The sequence below is a fragment of the Ambystoma mexicanum genome, chromosome 1p (assembly GCF_040938575.1).
Source record: "Ambystoma mexicanum isolate Mex_15411 chromosome 1p, UKY_AmexF1_1, whole genome shotgun sequence".
Taxonomy (NCBI): Eukaryota; Metazoa; Chordata; class Amphibia; order Caudata; family Ambystomatidae; genus Ambystoma; species Ambystoma mexicanum.
Window position 1 is genome coordinate 714,061,512 of NC_090921.1, and position 22,772 is coordinate 714,084,283.

Here is a 22,772-nt window from a genome sequence, read left to right on the forward strand (position 1 = left end):
CTCAATGGGAATGGGGAGCATGCTAACAACGGGCCCATTAATGACGGGCCCGTTATTAGCATGATGGTCCCCTCGCGGGACTCGCAAAGGACGTCTGGTCTGACCAGACGTCCAGAGTGGGTCCCGCGAGGCAACCTTGTAATGAGGCGGTACGGGGTTAACATCGCCGGCACCTTTACCGGCGTCGTTAACCCCTTACCACCTCACTTGTAATGAGGCCTCTTGACTTAAACCTGTGGAATCAAAAACAGGTTATAGGTACACTTTTACAAGCAACAAATCATTTTACATTGCTCAGTAAACAGGCCTTCACACAACAATTTACTTTTAAATAGGGGATTTTCTCTCTTCAACCAGAAAAAGAACATTTTACCATTTCTTTAAATTCGGTTTTCATCTCCAGCAAATACACACTTTATGCAGCTATAGTTCTTTTCTTAGTGCTGGAGCTGTTTTGCAGCATGGATACATTTAAACGGGCATCCATTTAGAGTGTTTCTCTGAACAGCTGATTTTTAGATACTTTTGCAAAGTTTTAGACGCGCTTCCCGTGTAAAATGAAAACAAAGCCCCTGGTTGATTTTTCAAAGATACTTGACGGGAGCTGTCATTCAAGAATTGGGCCCGGTTCTGCTGAGACACAATGGATGATCCTGCGCATTTCAGGGCTTTTTTAATCACAGTGGTTCATGAGGACTGGATGAGTTTAGCGCCAAGCAGCACTTTTAAAGGTTGGAAAAGGTGTCATTTTAAAGAGACATTTGGGGTTTTCAGCAAAGTAATGCTGCCTCTTTCACTTCACTCCATGTTAAATGTTGCAGAGCACACTGGCACATTCCTGCAGTGAGTACTCTGTTCCACCCCATCTGAAATGTGTGTGGCAGGGTGGTGCAGCCATTTTCTGGTTGTTGCAAACGCAGTTTAGAGACCTGGCGCGCACAGGAGTCAGCACTGCCATTTTGGTGTTTCTTGCACCACTGCAGCAAATTGATGTAGTAAGGCACATCTGAGTGGGTCAATATATCCCACAATAGTGCCTGAATGTTTTTTTAAATAGTGTGCTGTAATTCATGATCTTATTAGTAATATTGTTTAATGTGCTACATAATGTTTGTAATCTTTCTCATGACTGCTTAACTTTCTACACTGAGTTTTCTCTTTAATAAACATGTTAGGAACGAATATGCAGTATAAATACACATACCTACTCCATACGCATCACCTTCCATACTCGCCTCGTCACTGAATCCTCTCCATTGACATTACCCCTATGGCCCTTCCTCCTTGACCCAGTCCATGCTCTTTGAAGGTCACCAGCCTTCCACTCAGAATATCTTGTCTCTTTTCATCCTCTTGAGGCTGTCCCTCTGTCCCTGTGAGGTAAAGAGGGAGTACATCTCACACCTCTATTTCCATTTCTAACATTTCTGTTTGGTGTTGCATGGAGGGACCTGCTTGGCTCACTTCTCCCATGGTATGACTCCTGATGCCCCTGCTGAGTTCAGGAAGCAGTCGAGCAGCATGGAAGCGGTCGAGCAGCATGGAGCAGCGGGCTCCGGGTGAATAGGTGGATTACCCAACCAGGTTTCGAAATTGAGATTCGATGAGCAGGAGCTAAAACCAGCTCCTGGGTGTCAAGCATCACCATGTAGGCAGGAGCTACTGCATGGGAATCAGGAGCTACCAGAAATACTCCTTTAAAATGTTATCACTTTTGTGTGAAACATTGTGTTTAAACGTGTATTAGATGTGTTCTAATTCTTCTTCATTAACATTCTCAAATAGTCAAAGTTAAGGTCACATTTACATTTTTGGGGGGCACCAGTTGGCCCTAGGAGCCAAATGTAGATGTTGGTTTCAAGATAACCAGGCTCTACTATGCTAGTAGTACGAGCTAATTTGCTGCCAGCTCCCTTCAATTTCAAACCCTGCCCAAACCTAAGCTGGGCCAAGAGAAAGGAATGATGTGAGGCTCTGCTGCCATGTCAGAGGTAGGATCTACAAATGGGTGGGACCAGAATCCTTGGGGAAGCCAAACGGATACAGTGCATGCACAGTAAGAACCACCCGGGGCAAGGAAACTGAGTGTTACTAGGGATGCCCAAGCAGTTTTTCTGCAACCCCATGCTCCAAAAGTTAGGTTTCACTCTGTACCGCATTTTGGTGTTTGAACAGTGGTGGCATGGGGAAGCACTCGGCCAAATTGCCACACGTTGTTTTGCCCCCTTTTCAGATTATTCGAGGTTTTCCCTCAGAAAGAGGGCCAAAAAGGGGAGACATCCTTCCAGGAAGTCCCAGTACAGAGCTCTCCAAAAAGAGAATCCAAGAATTTGAGGGCTGAAAAAGTTAGGAGCCGGGGTAAAAGCTGGGACAGAGCTATTCGGAATGTCCCCTCTTCTACCTCCATGACGTCCTCTGAAAATTCTTCCTCGCTGACCTCCATGCACGCTAACCACAAAGAGGAGCCCAAGGGTAAATATTTACAGAAGGAATTGGTGGTTAAATTCCTCATGACTCAGACCATATGTAGTTCGACAGATCTACTCCTCATTCCTACTCCAAACCTACACTACCAGTTCAGGAAGAACGCAGAGAAAGGACTTCTCATGCCAATTATGAACGATAATATATCCAGAGATTGGTATGAATTGGCTAATATTTCTATACCTACCAGGGCTCAAAATGTGCACTAGCCATTAGCTAGTGATAATTGACGCTAGACGAGTAAGAAATGGTGTGCTGTTTATCTGTAGAATTCATATGCCAAATAATTTTTTATGGCTTGCTATCTGCTTGCAATTTGTATTTGTAACCCTTGCTTTATCTACTTTGTCGGGGGAGCAGTCTAGGCCTGCCTCTAGCAACTGCCTCTCATATACAGCTTTATGGACTGTCCATCTGTCCCTGGAAGAAGCGGCCATATGGGATCCAGTGGTCAAGAAGGTGATTGGGCTCTGGGAAAGACCTACGCTGATGCCGACCTCTCTTAGGGCACTTCTTTTAAACTGTTTACCAAAATAGATCAAGGACAGACTGCTCTTCTTTTCTTGAGGTTGCATCAGCAAGAGTTTTTGTCAGATCAGTCTTTGATTAGTTTAGAGCAGGGCTCTGACCATGGGGACCTCATTCCACTCCATGCACTGCATGCAGGTTCAGGACTGGCAGGCAGAGACCTTGTAGAAGGCTGTAACTCCCCATCTCCTCATCCAGAGGGCTATGCTTTTTGGAGATCAGCTTGAGGAGACAGTGCCTTGCATACACCAGTACGGCCAACCCACAATATAAGCAAAATCCTCCTTGCCAAGTCAAGCTTTTCCCATGCAGGTCCTCATTTAGAAGATGCCCTCAACCTAAAGGGCACAACAGGATCCCCTCTGAGAGTAGAAGTTCTCTTTCTTGAATTAAATGACTTGGTTCTCATTAGGATGGTGTCCGGTCAAAGTATCGAATGCAAAAGGATCAAATGCAATAGGGTCGAGTCACTAGGACCTAAAACAAAAGGGTTGAATTTTTTTTTTTTAAATGTATTTTTTTTTTTTGGGGGGGGTTTCCGAATCAGGAAAAAAGGGTGATTTTTTTTTACACCAAAAATGGGGGGTTGGAGAATAAAAAAACCCCACACCCCTGCGCCGCCCTCAACAAAAAAAATTCGACCCTTTTGTTTTCGGTCCATTTGATTCGACCCTATTGTATTTACATCCTTTTGATTCGATCCTTTGACCTACAACCGATTAGGATGCTGCCCCTCAGTGAGGGAGATTGGGGAGCTTAACATTTTTTAGAATAAATGCCTTCTTTCCACCTCAGATCCATCATCGAGACGTGTTAAACCATTGAATTCAACATAATTTCAGCCAAGAGGGGAACTAGAGTTACGCCATAGACACTGGACCCAGACAAGAAACCATTCATTCAGCAACAAATTCAGACTGGCCGGTACCTTCCAATGTCGTAAGATTCCAACTTCCAAGGCTGTGAATTGCTATGTCTCTAAAATCAGCTTTGTGTCATTCCCCAGGTGAGACCCAGGGACTGGATCATGTCCCTGAAATTGATGGATGCTTACCTGCAAATTCCCATCATCACTCCTGCCACAAGTTGCCACAGAGGACCAGCATTTCCAGTTTATTGTCCTCCTGTTCAGCCACACATGGGCCACAACAGATTTAAAGAAGATGTTGCCCCCTTTGATAGGAATGTTTCACTAGGAGGGCTTGCTGGCCTACTCTTACAAGGCATACATTAGTTTAAAAAATGGATTAGCTGATTTTGCTAATAAAATGTTTCTTGATTAGTAAACCCGTTTGATTATCAATATTGTACTAATATTTTTAAAGTAAGCAGAAGTTATTTGTAGCCAACGCATAAAATTAGCAGTTTTGTGTACTGGTGAAAAGATCAGTCAGGACTTGCAAATTCTTTAAAATTCTGTTAGACCTGCAGGTTGAGTAACTTAGTTTATCTACTTGACCTATGAGAAATGACCTAAACTCAGGGCAACAGACAAATTGAAATGTGTTTTCTGTAAAATGGGCAACTCAGCACAAACGCACTTTGTTTGGCACACTTCTGCCATCGAGAAGCCACTCGTGCACAGTGAAACATTTGACATTTATTGCAAACAAAGTAAATGTGAAATAAGTCTCAAACATCCCCTGCAAATGGTACTTGCCGTTCATAAAAACGATTTGACTATGCAAGTGAGCGAAAAGACTTTGCGTGTCCTGGATGACTGTGTAAAATGTAAAAGGTTAGCTGCATGGACGGACAAAAATAAAAAAAAAAGTGATATGATAAGGAGGCTGAAAACAATTTGGCCAGTTCTCTCCTGCAGGAGCTAATGTATAATGCAATCATTAGCATAGAGTGAAGAGAGCTCTGGGGGATAGCTACAGTGTATTCGATAGAACTATTGATTACTACTTTGCTTAAACATCTAGTTAGCTTTTTGAGTATTCATTATGTAAGAGGAAAGAAAGTAAGATATTAAGGAGAGTGGATTGTGTAGCAAACAGAGAACTGGGCAAACTAAATGGAATATTGTAATTTTTGGCCATCTCACCCAGAGTAGCTGGTATAAAGCAGTAGGGTGATGAGAGAAGGTCAAGGAGCATGGGATCAGCTCATGGATTGAGCACCTGTTGCACCGGTGAAGGCAACCAGCAGGCCACAGAGCTAGGCTTGCCATCAAAAGCATTTGGCTCTGTGATGTGTGTTCAATTTTCAATACAAAGCATCTTCCCCCAACAAAATGAAATCTATTTGACCCTGAGATTTAGATACACTGTAAAGCATGGAGGCAATGCAGTGTTTTACGCTAGCCATACTGTAACTCCGCAATATGTATCAACTTACATTTTTAGGAATGGAATTGCAGGACTTTCTTTAAAAAAAATAAAGTTAACAAATACTGGTCTTTGCTAGACAGGTTATAGTTAGCTTTATTAAAAGAATCATCCTCCGGAGGATGTCGGGAGGAGTCTCGGGAGTATTGCTCGGGGGCAAGGCACCTGTCTTGGAAGGAATACAACGCGGAGCAACACAGGTTCAATCCTCGGGTCTGCGCTTAGAAATCTCTGGTTATTAAACGCATTATAAATAACCAATTATATATTCTATCCCGATTACTGGTGGATCGCAATTATGTGAAAAAGCAACAAAATTGCACAGCACTCCCACACAGGCCTTTGGAACTTAAGAGTGGAGGTGATGGTTACTGCTTCACTCTCTCTCTCCATTAGCCAATTTGAGATTGCAGTGAACAGAGAAAAGAGGGTGGTGAGAACCCTGCGGCCAAGAGAGGAGTGGAGGGCAGGCTGTACTTTCATTTAACAAGGTAATTTAAATATCTAGCTTTGCAACACAAGTGCCAATTTCATTAGCAAACTTCCAGAATTGCATAGCAAATTGCTATGCGACACTGCTTATTTTATGCTTTGCCTTATTTGGAGAATCCCCTGGTCTAAAGTCCCTCGCATCTGAGTTTGGAGTTTTGACATTTACCTAACTGCACATACCTTTCTGATGAATTGCAATGGATCTCCAATTCCTCAGCACCCGCTTCAACAGTCATCCGGCAAATTCTCCTAGTCCTTGATAGGAGCTGGTAGATTCAGAAAATGTCCAGTCTATGAGGAGTTGGCCACAGCTCAGGCATGACAGACCTTGGCATCCTCAGTCTTTGTACCTTCTGAGCTCAAATGCGTCTCCGTTACCATCTGCTTCACTGGCACTGATTGTCAGGATTGGCAATTTCGAAAATTCATTCCCAGTATTTCCTCCAATTCAAAGGGTGCTTCAGTGGTGGTTATCCCCTTTTGAATTCCTTAGCAAATTTTCCCCTCAGTCCGCCCCCGTTCCAGCTGTAGTAAGAATGGATATCGCCTCTCTGGGATGGAGGACTGTCTTGGGGACCTTGGTGACCCAGGAGCACTCATCCCCCTTCAAAGCCCTTCCAGTCCTCCAAGTAGAGGGAACATGAGGCTATCTGCTGACCTCTTCTTAAATCAGATCTGGGGCAAGGTAGTAATGGTTCAGACAGACATTACAGCAGTAACCTACCTCAATCACTAGTAGTGTAATTGGGGTCTTATCCACTGGCACTGATTGCCTCCTCAATGGGGCAAAGAGGAACTTGAAATCTCTGGAGCATCGCTATACCAGAAGACTGGAGAACAATCTGGCAGACTCCCAGCAGGGTGTTCCCTTCCTCCTAGATCTGATGCCTTTCCCTAGTAGTTTTCCAGATGATCACAACTACGTTCTGCACTTATTCACTTCACCAGGGAACTCTAAACTGCCTTTGTTTTGCTATCCTGGGCTTATGGGACTGATGTGTTGCTGTACTCATTCCCTTACCACTGAGTGTGTTTTTTTTTGTTTTTTCTGTTGTTTTTTTTCGGATCAGTAATTCCAGGACCCAGGTCTTTCTGGGGATCCTTATTGGACCAGACAGTCCTGCTTATCCCTGTTAATTCAACTGCCAACAACCCGGCCTCTGTTGCTACCCAGGTCTCCGTCCCCCGTCGTTCTTGCAGGAGGGTTGGTGTTGACCAGGAGATGTCTCTGGGTGGCATGGTCATTGAACGGTTAGGTCTACAGTGTCGGGAGGCTGGGGGGGAGGGGCCTGTCAGGTACTCTTGCTCTCCAAGGCCAGGGATCCACAAAGCCTTGCACCCTGTGCGCTTACTCTCACCACTGGCATAGCTGTGTGTGGTAGGCGTGATCTCTTTCCAATGGTTTGTGGCTTTCTGCGATTGTCCAATTTCCCCTATAGGATTGCAATTTGGGGATGGCTGACTTCTTCCGGCGGGCCCAGTAGGCACCAAGTAGAGATTTCAGATATAGAGGTAAATCCTAGGTAAAACAGTTGCACGACTTCCTAATTCAAGGTGATGTCTCTTCCCACCGCCCTTATGCCATAGAAACTTCCTCTGGTACTTCAATGTCATGTGGGCCCCCCTTTTGAGACACTGTGAATCGCGTAGAGTTAGCAGGGTATGGATGGATGGATGCACATTTGCCAAAATACACAGCGATCCTAAGTGAATTATATAATGTATGATCTATATATGTTTCTACAATATGCCATATTCCTTACATTTGGTCTAGAAGAAGCTCCAGGAACCCTCCTATATGTATCTAAGATCAGGATGATTTTCTCACCAGAGAGGGAGATGAGAAAGATTAGGGCAGGGAGTCATGAAGGTTATCGCCTTCTCTGCTGATGTCCCAAGACTATTGAACCTCCTCCCTGTCAGCATCAGACTCTTTCCCCATGCTCCTACAATTCAGAAAAGAACTCAGACCCACCTCTTCAAGGGGTCTCTCCTCCTCAACACCTAGGGTATCACGTCACCCCCTCGTTCCCCTGACTCGCCTGACGCCGTCTGCCTCTCTTACCTGCGACCCTGTAAAGCTGTACCCCTCCTCTGTATCCTATCCCCCTCTGTATATCTGTTCTGTTGTTACCTCTGAAAAGTGCTCCGTTATGCATCTGTAATGTTGTATACCTCTGTAAAGCGCTCTGTTGCTTCTCAAAGCTACGTCTCTGCTCAATAAATACCATTATAATAATATTGCTAAATATTTGGAGCATTATCTTGTCCCTGTTCCTCATCCAAGTCCTTACCTATAGAGAGTAGCAGGGACAGAGCCTCCTCCTCTGTTATTCAAGAAAAGACTCTGAACAGCAAGTTCTGCCAGTCTCAGTGCAGCAGTATTGCTTTGCTTGGTGATCTTGCTAGAGCAACTCTGGTCCTAAAACAATGTTCCGACGACAACATGGAATGTGGAATCTATAGTGGTGCATGAAAGGGGGTGGCCCAGGTGGCTGCCCTGTAGATTTCATCGAGGGGGCCCCTCCTCGCAAAAACCCCCAGTGCCACTGCCCTGAATGCTCCCCCCCCCCCCCTACCCTCCTGCCCGCTTCGACCCTCCCGGAAGAGGAATCTTTGCGCTGTTGGAGAGAGTAGAGGCCTTGCTGGCCCCACCAAAGTTAGCAGATAAGCTGTCTGAGGGCCTAAAAGAGGTATTTTTGTTCAGTCGTGCCAGTGTGATGTGCACCAAAAAGACAGTTTCTGTTGGCAGGCATTTGATGTCTGCCACAGTTAAAGGTTTGAAAAGGGGACCCTGTACTTTTTGAAGGATCCAAGGAAAGAAATCCCAGTGTGGGACCAGGGACCATCCTGAAAGTTGGATTACCCAGCAGGAGAGGGTGGGTGCGTTGGCGTGCATGTGTAGACATGTTTTAGTTTATTGCTTGAGTGCAATATATTGTATACTTGCAGTCCTGGCCCAGTCAGCTCCTCTCTTTTAGAGTTGATCTTTCCTTGGCTCAGGTAGGAGGCCTCTGGTAGTTCCCCCTTTGTCTTGGTCTGCTTCTTGTTTTATTTCCTCTTTACATCCACCCACACATATTCATGGAAAGTTACATCAGTACGACACCCCTTGCCACTCCCACCACAATATACGACACCCCTTGCCACCCAGAACACACTGGTGCTCAAAGAAGGATGCCATTTTGCAGTTTAGGGTCCTCACTTGGAGCACTCCCTCCCCATAGGCGTTCGACTTGTGACAACCCATTTAATCTTAGGAAATTGGCTGTAAAGCCACCCCTTTAAATGTGGGAAACCCTGGTTTGTTAGTAGTGATGCTGTAAGGTTCCTCATTAGTGTGTTTAATTCATGGTGAACTTTGAGTGCTTTCAATACTACCTCATCATAATGGTGTTTAACAAGTGAGGGGTGTCTATTTCTGGGACTCCCTCGCTTTAGAAGAATATCATAGTACATGATGTGGACAAGCACCTTATACCTGCACTTGCATATAATTCCTACCACAACTTCCTGTATACATTACAGGAACTAGGAGTCATTGTTGGCAATGAGTTGTGTTTGCAAGTTTTTAATCCGGAATAAAATTGAATGTGTTGAATAGAAATTTGTTTTATTTATTTTTTTCCAGCTGCATCAACATAGCACATTTTTATGAGTTTCATTTTGAAGACTGTGGCTTCTCACAACTTTTTTTTTATTTCTTAGGTCTATCCATATCGAAAAGTATTACTGTCTGTTGTTACGAATCTCGCCATGACAAAGCTCACTCAGTGGCTGTTTGGACTGGCCCTTCTGGCTACAACTTGGATCACCTTGAACTTCGACTTACTGGGACTAGACCTGCCACAAAATTATCAACAGGTCATTTGGCCTTTCCCCGTGTATCTGCTTGTGATTTTCGGCTGCTACTCTTTGGCTACCATCGGCTACCGCGTGGCCACCTTCAATGACTGTGAAGATGCAGCCAAAGAGCTTCAGGAACAGATCAAAGCAGCAAAGAAGGACTTATCGAGCAAAGGTCTGAAATTCTGAGCTCTAGGTTCAAAATGAAGCTGAACCGATTTTAAGACTGACTGACTTTATAATTAGAAATGCTCCAATTAGTTTCATGAAACAGATAACCATGGAAACAGTAACAGTGTTGCAAGACTAGCCCAGTTTTCGACACTAAATGCTATCTTCAAGTGGATCCCACTCAGTGGTTGAACCCCCATGTTGAAATGATAGCTTTTGTTTAATGTAGTGACCACTGGATCCATCTATGTCCCTCCCTGCTATGCAGCGACTTGGTGTTCTACTATACATTCCTTTTATTATTTCACATGACCTTTGCACAATCATGCATTAAACTTTATGTGGCATCTATTGCTTGATGAATTTCCTTGTCTGTTCCTGGAGATGACACCACTGGAAGTTTTCTCTTTAGCCATTGTTTGTTTCCTGTTTCATTTAGGTGGTCAACAATGAGAAGAAAAAAAACAGTACATCTTTGTTTTGTGTGTTCAGGGTTTTTACCAGAAATTATTTGCCAAGTACACATGCCTGGATAGCTTGAAGGAGAGGAGTTCATGGGGAATTGATATCAAGGAAACGGAACTGCCCTCTGTGGCCTGCTGCTGCAAGACTGTATTAAAGGTCTTTTCCATAATACCTTTAACCATGATATCTAGTGATGAGGAAGAAGAAAGCGTGTTGGAAGGAAGAGTACTGGAGTTTCCTTTTCCTCCTGTCTGCACCTGAAACAGTTTTCAAAGCAACCACAACTTTCAAGTTGTGCACCATTGTTGCCCAGTTCCCCCTCCTAGCATAGCCTTTAGACATGGTGATAATAGTTCTATCAACCGATTTGCCTCACATGTATTACAGAAGAGGCGGCATCCTGCCAGAGAGTATGATAATCCATGTAGGGATGCCAGCAATGTAATTCCGAGAACAGACATATGCTAATGAAATGCTTCAACCTATGTTCCTTTACTACTTGGGATATCAAAAATGGCACAACTGGACAGATTGCTGAAAGGCACTAAAAGTAAGAGTTATTGCAACTTCTGTTCCTTGATGATTGGGGAAATAATTCTGCTTATATTCTAGCAATTTGGTTGTATATTTGGTTGTATATTTACAATCATTTTAAAAATGTGGATTGTAAAAATTAATTTGTATCCTAATTTTCTTTACCTGGTAGCCAATGTCAACTTAGGCAAAAAGTTAGTTGAGTCTGGGATGCCAACCTGCTTCTCTTCCCAGCTGTAAGCATTGCATTTAGGAGATCGACAAGAGCACCCTAACCACATGCCTACCTAGTTGCACTTCCATAGTCTCCACCTCCCATTTCCTAGCACTTCACCTGATTGTTCTCTGTATATTCCCTCTGGGAGCCTTCCCACTGGGTCTCCAAAACACTTTCTCTGACATGCATATCTTTACCATTTGTCAATTTACTTTTTTAATTTAAATCTTATGAGCATTTTATATTTCAGGCTCGATGTTCCCCTGGAGTAATGCGTATCCTGAGGAGGACTTTTGAACACACTAGTGGATGCAGCAACCCATTCCTGAGCCCATTCCACTTTTTCGCTTAATCCATGCTCTTTCATTATCCACCCATGCTTTTGCTATAGACTTATTCTGTCCTTCATGACATGGTCAGGAGCTGCAGGGCAAAAGGAAAGCTTCTGTATTGGTTAAAGCATCAGGATAGTTCAGCCCCAAAGCTACACATGACATGACACTTAGAAGTAAGGCCATCCACCGACACACCCTCTCATTTAGCCAGTCTCTCGCCAACTGTCGTACTTAAAGCAGTAAGCACCACATTGTACACTACAACTCATGACATCACCAGGCAAGGGAAGTAAAGCACCAAACAACAACATGGCTCCTCCACTGCACTTCCTGCTCTTAGGAAGGTGTGCCCAGGTGTATGGCATGAGTGAGTAGAACATGAGGAATGAATACCGTGGTTGGGTGATGAGTGACTTTCACAGTGGTTGATGAGTCGAAACTATCTGTGTCTGGCGGTACCATGCTGGATCCCTACCTAAACCAATTTACCTGTATGCATTGGCCTTGGCCTCCTCTTTACACGTAAATCGGGCCGTTTTTGACCCAGAGGGAGCCATTTGTGGTGAATCACAGCCATTACCATAGTGTGTCACCAATCCGTTGGTGAGCAATCACTGGAGCCAAGGGGGTAAGTGGCAGGCTGGTTGTGGTAGACTATAGTGACTGAGCATGACCACCGCCAACACAGACAAAAGGACTAGCAATGTCAGCCAGCCTGCTCAGAGCGCAGCAAACACATTGCTCCGACGAGCTGGTTTCCCTAGAACCTAGTAAATCGGGAGGTAGCATACACATCACAATCGGTGGATCAAGACAGAGCAGGGTTGCTGGCACACATCTGTGATTAAACACAAAAAGCAGCAATAGCATTCACAATGCAGCAAACAGTAAAGTTAAAGGAAGTATAAAGCGGAAAAACTGCCAGAAGAAACATGCCCAGTACAAGACGGTAGAAACCCAGAATTCCAACTGAAACTAAAAACTGTATGTATCAGACATATAGTACAGCATAATAGCCTAGAACAGATTCCAAGCATCAGTGCTTGCAGTCTAATTTATGGTATTGCAAACAACCAATTCATCCAGATTAGTGTGATGAATCTGATGGTGGCATCACTCCTTCCCCGCCGGTGACCTCTTGCCATGTGGCTAGGAGATGGCAGCCTCTACCCTATCCTTGGGGGCGGCTATATGAGGGAGGATCACATGGGGGAGACAACCTCTGGGAGAGTAGCATGGCACCATCGGATAAGGCATGGTATTCCCCTTGCTCTCTTGAGGATACCCCATCCATAACCAATGTCTTAAGGACATATTGTTACACCTCCCCTCATCCGCTGAGGAGAGGTATCGAAAACCTTTTCACACGCTCTGTATACAAACCTTCAGAATTTGACTTGCCTCTTAAAACACCTCTTCACTCTACCTACAAGTCATTTAGAATTGACTTAACCTTAGAAAATCACCAAGAAAATTTGTCCAGACTTTATATGCAATTCATCAATAATGATGACTTCCAAGATATCCCGAGCCGGCAAGCCAACTCTGCAGGCCAGTTGTTAGAAACTATTACAACAGACCGGGAAGTTTAACTGCCGGACAGCTAAGAGAGAAGAGACGGGCGTGCAGAAGAGATATTCTCCTGATTCTAACGGAAATAGCGAGAGCCATACACACAGTGCTGGAGCATACAAGCAAACTGCAACAAAGTGGCGGTCTGGCCAGAAGTTGAAGTGAGCGATGCGAGCTCAGATGTCTGCAACATGGGCAGACCGCTGCAGAGAGCCAAAGCAGATGGGAAGACCTGGCATCCCTGACCAAGGCATGACGCCGGTGGGACGCACTGCCACGGAGAGGCTCACTCGATGAAGATGCAGACGACATCCAGAAGGAGCCGGGAAGCCAGTTGAGAGCCGTACAACCGGTGAGCCCATTAACACTATGTAGAAATACTGGGAGAAGCCAAGTAACCAGCGAACCCACAAAGCAAGGTTTGGGACGCCAGGATACTAATTATGAATCTGAAAAGGGCAAGAATGGAAACAATAAAGCCCTGTAACAAAGAAATAGAATGTGTGATGAAACTAAGAAAACTATGAGTTGTACGAGGTTGAGCGTATTCATAAAGAAAATAAGATACAAGGGAAGAAGCACAGCCTTTCTTGTTGGAGAATAAACGTAGCCCTGGCAGAACAAGTATACCAGGGAGTGTTGAATGTGTGCATCGAAAGAAAGCCCTGCCAGAGTATACCAGGCAGTTGCCAGTGTGTGCATTTAAGAAAGCCCTGGGAGGAGAGTATACCAGGCAGTTGTAAGTCTATATAAAAGAAAGCCCTGTTAGGGAAGTACACCATGCAAGGACAAGTTGAACATTGTATCGGAAACACAGGACTTAAAAAGGCCCTGAGGAAAGACCTATCAGGGTTAACAAAAAGGCTGTGTTACACATGAGAAGAGAAGAGAAGAGAAGACCTGGTAGAAAAGTACACAAGGTATCTCAGTCCTGAGAAGCATATATTAATACACAACCTCACAGTCAGTTATTTTGGATGTCAATTGTGTTATTGCTCAAGAAGAGGAGTGAAAACCTGTCACCAGGTATCCTAACGAGACAAAGACAGAGAAATGCGTTTTGTATATAGATTGTATCATTTATCAAGAGAAACCCAAGGAACTGATATTTTTGAATAAAACACCAAGGGAGAGCAATCCAGGGGAAGGGAACCACCCACTGAAACAAGGAACTATAGCCTGTTGGAGATATGCATTTTCCTTTTTGAACCACTCAAGGCCTAAGACATTACCCTTTTCACTTTAGAGTTTAGTTTATTAGAATGTGAGCGGCAGAACAGTACTTTGGACATGGGATGGTTTTGCTTTGGACATTCTGACGCTGACAGACGCTTAGTTTTGGTTTTAGCTAGGGAACCACAACTTGGAGCAGGGTCAGAGAGACATCCCCCCCCTTTATTTTAATAAATGTCTGACTAAAACCATGACTCCCTTGTGTCCAATTCTCATTCATGGCTCCTCACATTATTCATGGCTCCTCACATTAGTGACTATCTTCAGACCTGTTAAGGGTGTGGGCCAAACCCTTATCCCCACTACATCAACACTCGATGGGGAATCTACCAATAGCCCAGAAAAAGTAAATCAAGAAATATTAAAATTACTTGCTAGCTTTTAAAGAGTGTAACTTTTGTGTGGGCAGGAAACATGCCTTGCTGTATCATGTCTTGGGAAAAGAGGGTCAGGCTGTATATGATAATCTACCAAATTAAGAAATTTGCACCAGGGCAATCAAAAGGATGGAGTAACGCTGCGATGGCCCGCACTCAAGGCCCTTGAAATAACGTGTCTGGCACTGTCCGAATCCTGGCCGTATAATGCAAACGGCATGTTGAGCCAAAAGTACTGTGTTCAGATTCCGTTTCACTTCTACACACTCTTTCCATCCCCCTTCCCATTTTCTACTGAACTCCCTACCAACTACTAAGCCTACACATGCATGTACCTATGCCCGCTCCAACCCCTTCATGGAAGTAGCCTCAGTATGACGCAACATGCAGCATCGGAATGCCCAACTCTCAAGTTGCCTCCCGTGCACCCTTGCTCTCTGTGCAAAACCTCAACCAACTACAGCCTGCAACTCCTGTATTGGCTCCAGAGCTGCCTCCAAAGGTAAGCGACCCATGCTCGGCCACTCTGGGTATGGGCTCAGTTACCCCTCTTGCAGCAGATACCAAAAACCAATCCGATTTAACCTGTGCCCTTAACTCCCCAGAACAAAGATTTCACCTCCCACCCATTGCCCACTAGCAGGTCCCTGCAGCGCTCCAGCACTATCAAGTAAGAAGCCTGACAAGCAAATTCACCCACACAGACTCGATCACTCATCTTGCGCAACCACATCGGCACCCTGAACTCTAACAATGGCCACATACCTATACGAAGTCATACGCAGATACCCAATGATTACAATATTCCTGTATAAGGACCAATACTGCCTCGGACCCACTACTAGTACAATTGCCATGCCAAATGCTGTATCTAATGATTGTAATATTACTGTGCCTAATGAACGCATTGCTCCTGTTCCAGTACTCCATATTGCCTCTGATCCCACTGCTAGTACAATTACCATGCCAAAGGCTGTATCTAATGAGTGTAATGTTACTGTACCTAATGATTGCATTGCTCCTGCACTCAATATTGCCTCTGAGCCCACCACTAGTACAATTGCTATGCCAAATTCTGCATCTAATGATTGCATTGCTCCTGCTCCAGTACCCACTATTGCCTCTCAGCGCACTGCTAGTATAATTGCCATGCCAAATGATGTATCTAATGATTGTAATGTTCCTGCTCCAGTACTCAATATTGCCTCTGAGCCCACTGCTAGTACTATTGCCATGCCTAATGTTAGCTCCACCCTATTGTCCACTTGAAATGTCACCATTGAAACCATGACTAACGTCAGCAACCTTCCTCCTCCTAAAACGAACAACCCTAGCCTCACCGTTCCTAATAACATCTCCCTACCAGGACAGAACTCGCCTTTTATCTCTGCTCACTACCTCAATCTAGCCCTTATCACCGCATGCTCCCTGCCCGCACATGCCTTCGACATCCCCATAAAAACACTTTAGATGCCCTGGCTAGCGCTCGCCCGCCCCATAGGCTACACCATTTATAGAAGTGACAGATCAAACTCTAGAGGTGGTGAGGCCTTTATCGCAAAGGACCACCACACCCTCAGACAAATATCTGCTGTGCTCAAAACTGTGACACGCTCTGACTCAAATGGATCACCTCCCACACTAACTATCTCGATTCTCCTCATCTACCACCCACCAGGCCCTCTCCTCTCCTTTGAAGAAGACTTGCTACTCCTCCTAAGCGACAACCTCAAGCCTACATCTCAAATGATCCTTCTAGGGGACCTACATATAGGCCCTCATTGACCCCCTGGACCTACCGGCCACGGTCCTTGCCTCCCTTGGGTTCAGCCAATGTATTTACCCTATCCACAGCAAAGGACACACCTTGGACTGGCTAGCAGACATGAACTGTCACACTACCATTAAAGCTAACTCACCATGCCCATGATCAGTCTGCCATATAATCATCTCCTCACTCCCAGCAGGCCCACCACCCAAACCCTTTATCAGCCCCTCCGTCCACCTCTGCCTGTAGCGCATGCAAAGTCACAAAGGAAAACCTCATCCTGTTCCTCAGCGTCCTCAATCCGGACAACCTAGAAACTACTGACCCAGTGCTCCTAGTGCAACACTACTCCACCACTCTCACTAATGCCGTCAATACCATTGCTCCCCTAGCTACCAAAAAAGCGAAACCAGCTGTCCACATTCACGCCTGGTACACACAAGAGCTTGAAATAGAAAGAGTCAGAGGATCCAGATTGGGAGCCCACACAAGAGCTTGCCACTCTCAGAACTGAGAAAAAACGGGCTGAGTCGAATTGGAAAAACTCCCCATCTGAGTCATCCAAACGTGCCTTTTCTATCTTCACAAACCAGTACAAAAAGGCTATTCTACTCGCCAAGGCCTCCTCCCTCAACACTAGGATTGCCATTGCTAGCTCAGACTCCAAGGAACAGTTAACCATCCTCAAAGAGCTGGAAATCCCCCAAGTCTCCACGATCAACAAAGACTCTGCCTGGTGCAACACCATTCAGAATGCCCTTTTATCCAAAATTGACACATCGCAACAAAAGAATCAGGCAAAAAAGCGAACATTATGCAACAATGTCTGCCCATGCACACGCCGTTGGCTTACACGCCTGATGCCCCATCGTTCCACTGCAGCAAGGTCACCATACAGCAAACCACCAGTATCCTTCAAAGCCTAAAGCCCTCAAGGTGGAAAGGGGATATCTGCCCAGCTCCAAACGGTGCCCTTGAACTAGCACCCTTCATCACAGTCTTCATCTTCAACACAGGGATAGCACCCTCCCGCCTTAAGGAAGCTTGGGTCCTCCCCCCTACTAAAAGAAAACCACACTTGACCAAACCATCGCCAACAATTACCAACCGATCACCACTGTCCCATTGCTACTAAAAATCCTAGATAGAGGAGCCTAGCTACAAATTCAATGCCACCTAGAAACCAATCACATCGTAGGCACCCGTCAATCTGGATTCCGACCGGGCCACAGAACAGAGTCTGCCCTCCTGGAACTAAAAATTCAATACAACTCCCACAGACAACGGGAAGCTGGCCATGCTTCTCCTCCTCGTTCGATCGAGTTGATCACAATATCTTATGCCACCACCTGACCTCATCTGCTGCCTTTTCCCAGAAAGCTGCCACCTGGATCGCGTCCTTCCGCGAAGGGAGAGCAATGAAAGTCTTTGCTGACAATGCCTGTGCAACTCCATCCACAATCAGTTGTGAGATTCCACAAGGATCCTGTGTCGCGCCTAGGATCTACAACATTTTCACAAAGTCCCTCTTTGACTATCTAGATTCGCTCGGCATAGCCTACACTAACTATGCTGAAGACACGCAGATTCTACTCCTGCTCACAGGGTCACACCACACAGATTCCTCCACCCTCAGCTCTACCTATGCCACGATCCAAGTCTGGATGGCAACCCATGGCCTCTGTCTCAATGACGAGAAGACAGAGCTCCTCATTGTCGGTCTGGCAGCTGCCTTAAAAACCCTCGACTCCCAACACTCCACCTTCGTTATTGATGGATCTGTGATACCTGTCTCCCCTTCGGTAAAAAACACTAGGAGTCCACCTCAGTGCCACTCTCTCCATGATATGATATGATGTGGCATTTATAATGCGCCTATACACAAGTGTTTCAAAGCGCAACCACATCGGCACCCTGACCCGATGAGTAAATGCCATCTCCTCTGCAGCAGCCTACTCAACCAAACTGCTCAATGCATCCAAGCCCTTCTTATCCAGAGACAATTGCCTAACTATTGCCCAGGCAGTGATTGGCACCAGGCTTGGTAACTGCAATGTCCTCTTCGCCGGCACATCCACCCACAGCTTAAAAATACTTCAAACCATCCGGAACAATGCCTTACGTGCTGCCCACAAAATCCCACGTTCTGAACACATTTTGGCCGCCCGAAGAGCTGCCCACTGGTTAGCCATCAAGGACAGAATTTTATTCAAGCCTCTCTCAATCACACATAAGTGCATTTCCAGCGCAGTCCCTCCTTGCCTAGCTTAGAACATTAATAAAGTACATTCCAATAGACCTGTCAGGAGCCCAACATTCCCAAAGGGTGGTCCAACCCAAGTTCAACGAACCATAGCCGGACGCTCCAGCTTCCCAGTCCTGGCTGACAAATACTGGAACTCACTCCCACCTGCCCTCAGAGCGGAGGAATCATACTGGGTTTTCAGCAAAACCTGGTTATTGACATACTTCCACATAATAGTCCTCTACCGAAGCCTGCCAGCACTTATAATATGTGTATGCTTTTCTGGCTTAAACCTGTGATTCTAACTCTGGCTATCTGTAGCTGTGTTACCATGTCTGTAACTATATCTATGCCCTAATCCTGTGGCCACATAATTGATCCCCATGACTGAATTGCCAGTAATTCTGTATCTGCATCTATGCCCATGCCCAACCTGGGCCCATGTAACTGGTAAAAGCTGCCCTGATGCCCACAGGTTTGTGTGTGCTCTACAAATGTAAAAGTAAAAAGAAGTTACAAAAAATGCTAGCTTGGAGTTCGAAAGACCTGTTTGCACCTGGGTGCACATACTTGGACAATACTAGACATTTATGCAACTGTACTATGTATCCTGGCCTTCCCTTGCAATTTGTATAATGTTAACAGACCATCTCATCCAAAGCCAAATCAAAGCTGCCATGATAAAATGATAAACAAATGCCTACTTACCTACCATAACCCTATGTTAGAACAGACCTTTGATCTTGTGAAGGCACTAAAGCCCTCTGTGTAGTCCATCAAAGGGATGAAACGCATACCAGAAGACTTACACTCACTGTTCAGGCACCCAGAAGAGCAAGAAGAAGAACTGGCCAAGACAGGAGAGAAGCTTCAAGAACCCCAAACCCGGAGGTTGGAGCCAATGGAGAATGTGATCAGAGGCTTTAAATGTGTCCAGTTGGACGTGCCGAGCCATCAGCAAGGTGTATTGCAATTTCAGCAGGTAAGAGTCACTTTCTGTATGTTTGCAGTAGGAGGAACTCCTCAAGGTTGCAGGCAATTACAGGTAAGCAAGAGGAAGAAGCCATGCAAGAAGAATTGATATCGCTGTTACTAGTGGTGAGAGGTGACACATAAAGCATTAGAGCGTCCTTGTGCCACATCACGATAACAAGCAATAATGTGAAATGCATAGCTGACTCCGGGGTAACCATCACCAATGTATCAGCAGACCTACAGAAGACTGTAAGGCATAGACAAATGACTAGCCTCCACATTGGTGCATAGGGATTGCAAAGATGCCAAAATTTATTTAATTGGATGCTTCAACGTGGAATTAGAATTCAAGTGCAGGAAGACCCATGATTAAATGTAAGCGAGCAGGAAGGGCAAGAACAGTTTGGGTTGGTGGCAATGTTTTGTATTTTTCCCTTGTTCCCTCCCTTGCCGTGAAGCGCTTTGAAACACTTTGTGTATAGGCGCTGTATAAATAAAAAATCATATATCATAACAACTTAGAATAAAACTGGACCTGTGCTTTTTATAGCAAGTGCTTTGTGTGCCCAAGAAGAATCTGGAAGTCCTAAAAAGAAGACTGTGACTGGGTGTCCGCTACTAATAGCCACTCTGACACCACCTGACAGTCCAAGGGTGTTTATTATAGCTTTTCTAATTACAGGTGACTGTCAGTATCTTAGAAGGGTACCTCGGGCCTATTTGGCTTTTAGGGGGATGTTTGGCAGTAGCGCTGTCCTGTTACTCTCTATCGCTTCCCCGACCAACTCCCTGACCCAATCTTCCCTAATGGGTGTTAGTCTGTTGAACAGTGGTACCTGTTTTTCTGGTTCTAGCTGGGACTAATCGTGCTTTCCCTGAGTCAATGGCTAAATGTCTCCTTAGGGGTCTTCTAGATGAGCATAACCTAGCATGCTTACTACTCCAAAGAATAGATGTGTGTAGGCTATTTTTCAGTCATGTGCGCAACTGAGTGATGCACCGCCAGACCGGTGGTGGTCGGTGCCGGCCCGGTGCCCAACCAGTGAGCAAGTGCTTAGTGATCCGATTCCAGTGTGTGCAAGCGAGGAATGCAAATTTGCGGCACAACAAGCTCTACTTCAAGGGATATTTGGGTGCTCAATTCTCCTCTTAAGACTTTAGCTCATCTCAAATTGTGTCTTTTTAGATCTCTACTCATTAGCAAGATCTTTTGTTTTATGATGAATTGGTACAAGAACAGACCCTGGTTCTTCTAGTGGAACACAGATTCTGCCTCACAAATTAATATTGGTAGCTCAGCAGTAGTAGCTCATGCATTCTCAGTTCACTAAATGTATGGAATATAAAATAAATGCTTTCTATTGGTTTAATGAAATGAGCAATACATGAACACGATTAATGACAAAGATTACTTAATAGTAGGTGGGGGTATGGATGGACACTGGACAGTTAAATAAAAAGCACTAAATCATGTAATGTCAAATTGTTCTGGCAGTCAACCCGACAGTCTCAGAAAGTCTGACAAGAAGACTAAACTATTGGCACAGCATCATAAGAGGACTCTTAGTGTTGTGCAACCAAACAGAGGTCCAGCAAGAGGCACACTCTAACAAGGAAGGGTTTAGTATATTATGTTTACTATTTTATTCAACATGAACAATAAATATAAAGATGAAGGAACTTGGGGGCGGGGGGGAGTATGGGACTGGTATAGTAGCAGCCAAATAGAACATTTACAAAATAAATTGTTTTACAATCAAGAACATTAATTAAACTAATATGTAAATAATACAGAAAACAAACATTTCTCATCAGATAGGAAAACAGGACAGAGAGTACCATCAGTTTTTCCATATATTGTTACTAAGCTGATGAGATGTTAATACAAGAATAAATACAAATCTACACATTTTCATTTTAATGAAGGGAGATGTGAATGCCATACATACCAATTCTTCTTTTCTCTCTCTCTCTCTGCCACAAAGGAATGAATGGCCATGTGCAACTGTGGGCCACTTTTGCATTGGTGCCTGCCAAGACAAAACAGCACATCAGTCAGGTGGCCCACTTGAAGAGATCGTCAAGAGGAAATACTTCTGCTGCATGCAGTAAAACAGAGGTTGGCCTGCTTTAAATGTTGACCGTGCCTACAAGGGTGTCTGTCAATATGCTACTTCCCCGCTGCAAATCTTGTATACGAAATGCAAGAACAGCTAGGCCCAGAGTGTAATTTCTCACTCTACCCCAGAGGCCAAAATGTACTTGGTCAAACAGAGGGATCTATAAAGAGCATGGCATGTAGTTGACCTAAGCTACTTCCCCCAAGTTTGCTGGGTGCTCTCTTTTAACAGAAAAATGCAGCTGCTGCAGGTCTTGCTTCTTGACAAGTTACCTAACCTTGGTGCACTGTTGCTAAATCTGCTGGAATGTGTCTGTACTGTGCCCAAGGTGGTTGTGTAATTGGGGACACAGGGAAGCAAGGGAGCAGTCTAAAGAACTGCAGTTCTAATGGGAGGCATGCCTTTTCCAGGAGAAATATCGGGTGTTCTGACAATCAGAAAAAAATAGCAATGCAATCACGCCAAATGCAGAACGCACATGCCAGCGAGTCTCTGTGGCACAATAGATTAGAGCGTTTGGTTGGTACCCTAAAGTTTGGTGGTTCAAGCCCACCCAGGGGCGCTACTGTTTTTGGCACAAAGACACAGAGTGGGCCACTGTGTTTGTGGATTAGTGTTCTGATGCCCTGATTTGCTGTGGGAAATGGAGCCATTTTAGAAAGATGTTCAGGTTGCATGGGAGCCATTTTAGAAAGATGTTCAGGTTGCATGGAAAGCATAAGCAAACACCACACCAATTAGGCCCCACTGTAAGCACTGCATTAGTCTCTCTGGTGCAATCGGTTTGCAGGTTCGGCTGTTAACTAAAATGTTGGTTGTTCAAGCCCACCCAGGGATGTTGCATTTTAGCTGAAAAATTCAGGGATGACCAACTTCTTACCTCTCGCAGGTCTCGTCTGCTGACTACCAAAGCATCCAATAAACCGCAAGCACTTCTTCCCGCTTGCTTTAGTTTTTCAGAACTTGCCATTAGATACATAAACATCAAGCCTTCATGGGAAGGCTTTGACTCAGCATGCACTGAGGCACAGAAGGAAGCCATCCTAGCCAGTCTACTTAAAGAAGCAATGAGACTCT

General features: G+C 44.9%; 1 protein-coding gene across 2 annotated transcripts in view; it reads left to right on the forward strand.

The window, feature by feature from the left end:
- The window catches only part of DPM3 (dolichyl-phosphate mannosyltransferase subunit 3, regulatory), a 63,106-nt gene extending 52,901 nt beyond the window's left edge, over window positions 1–10,205 (forward strand). For both annotated transcript variants that reach the window (XM_069650147.1, XM_069650146.1), the window contains exon 2: window positions 9,546–10,205. In XM_069650147.1, coding sequence (XP_069506248.1) covers window positions 9,594–9,872 — 279 coding nt within the window. In that variant the 5' untranslated portion in view covers window positions 9,546–9,593 and the 3' untranslated portion in view covers window positions 9,873–10,205. The remainder of the gene's footprint in view (window positions 1–9,545) is intronic.
- Window positions 10,206–22,772: the final 12,567 nt, after the last annotated feature.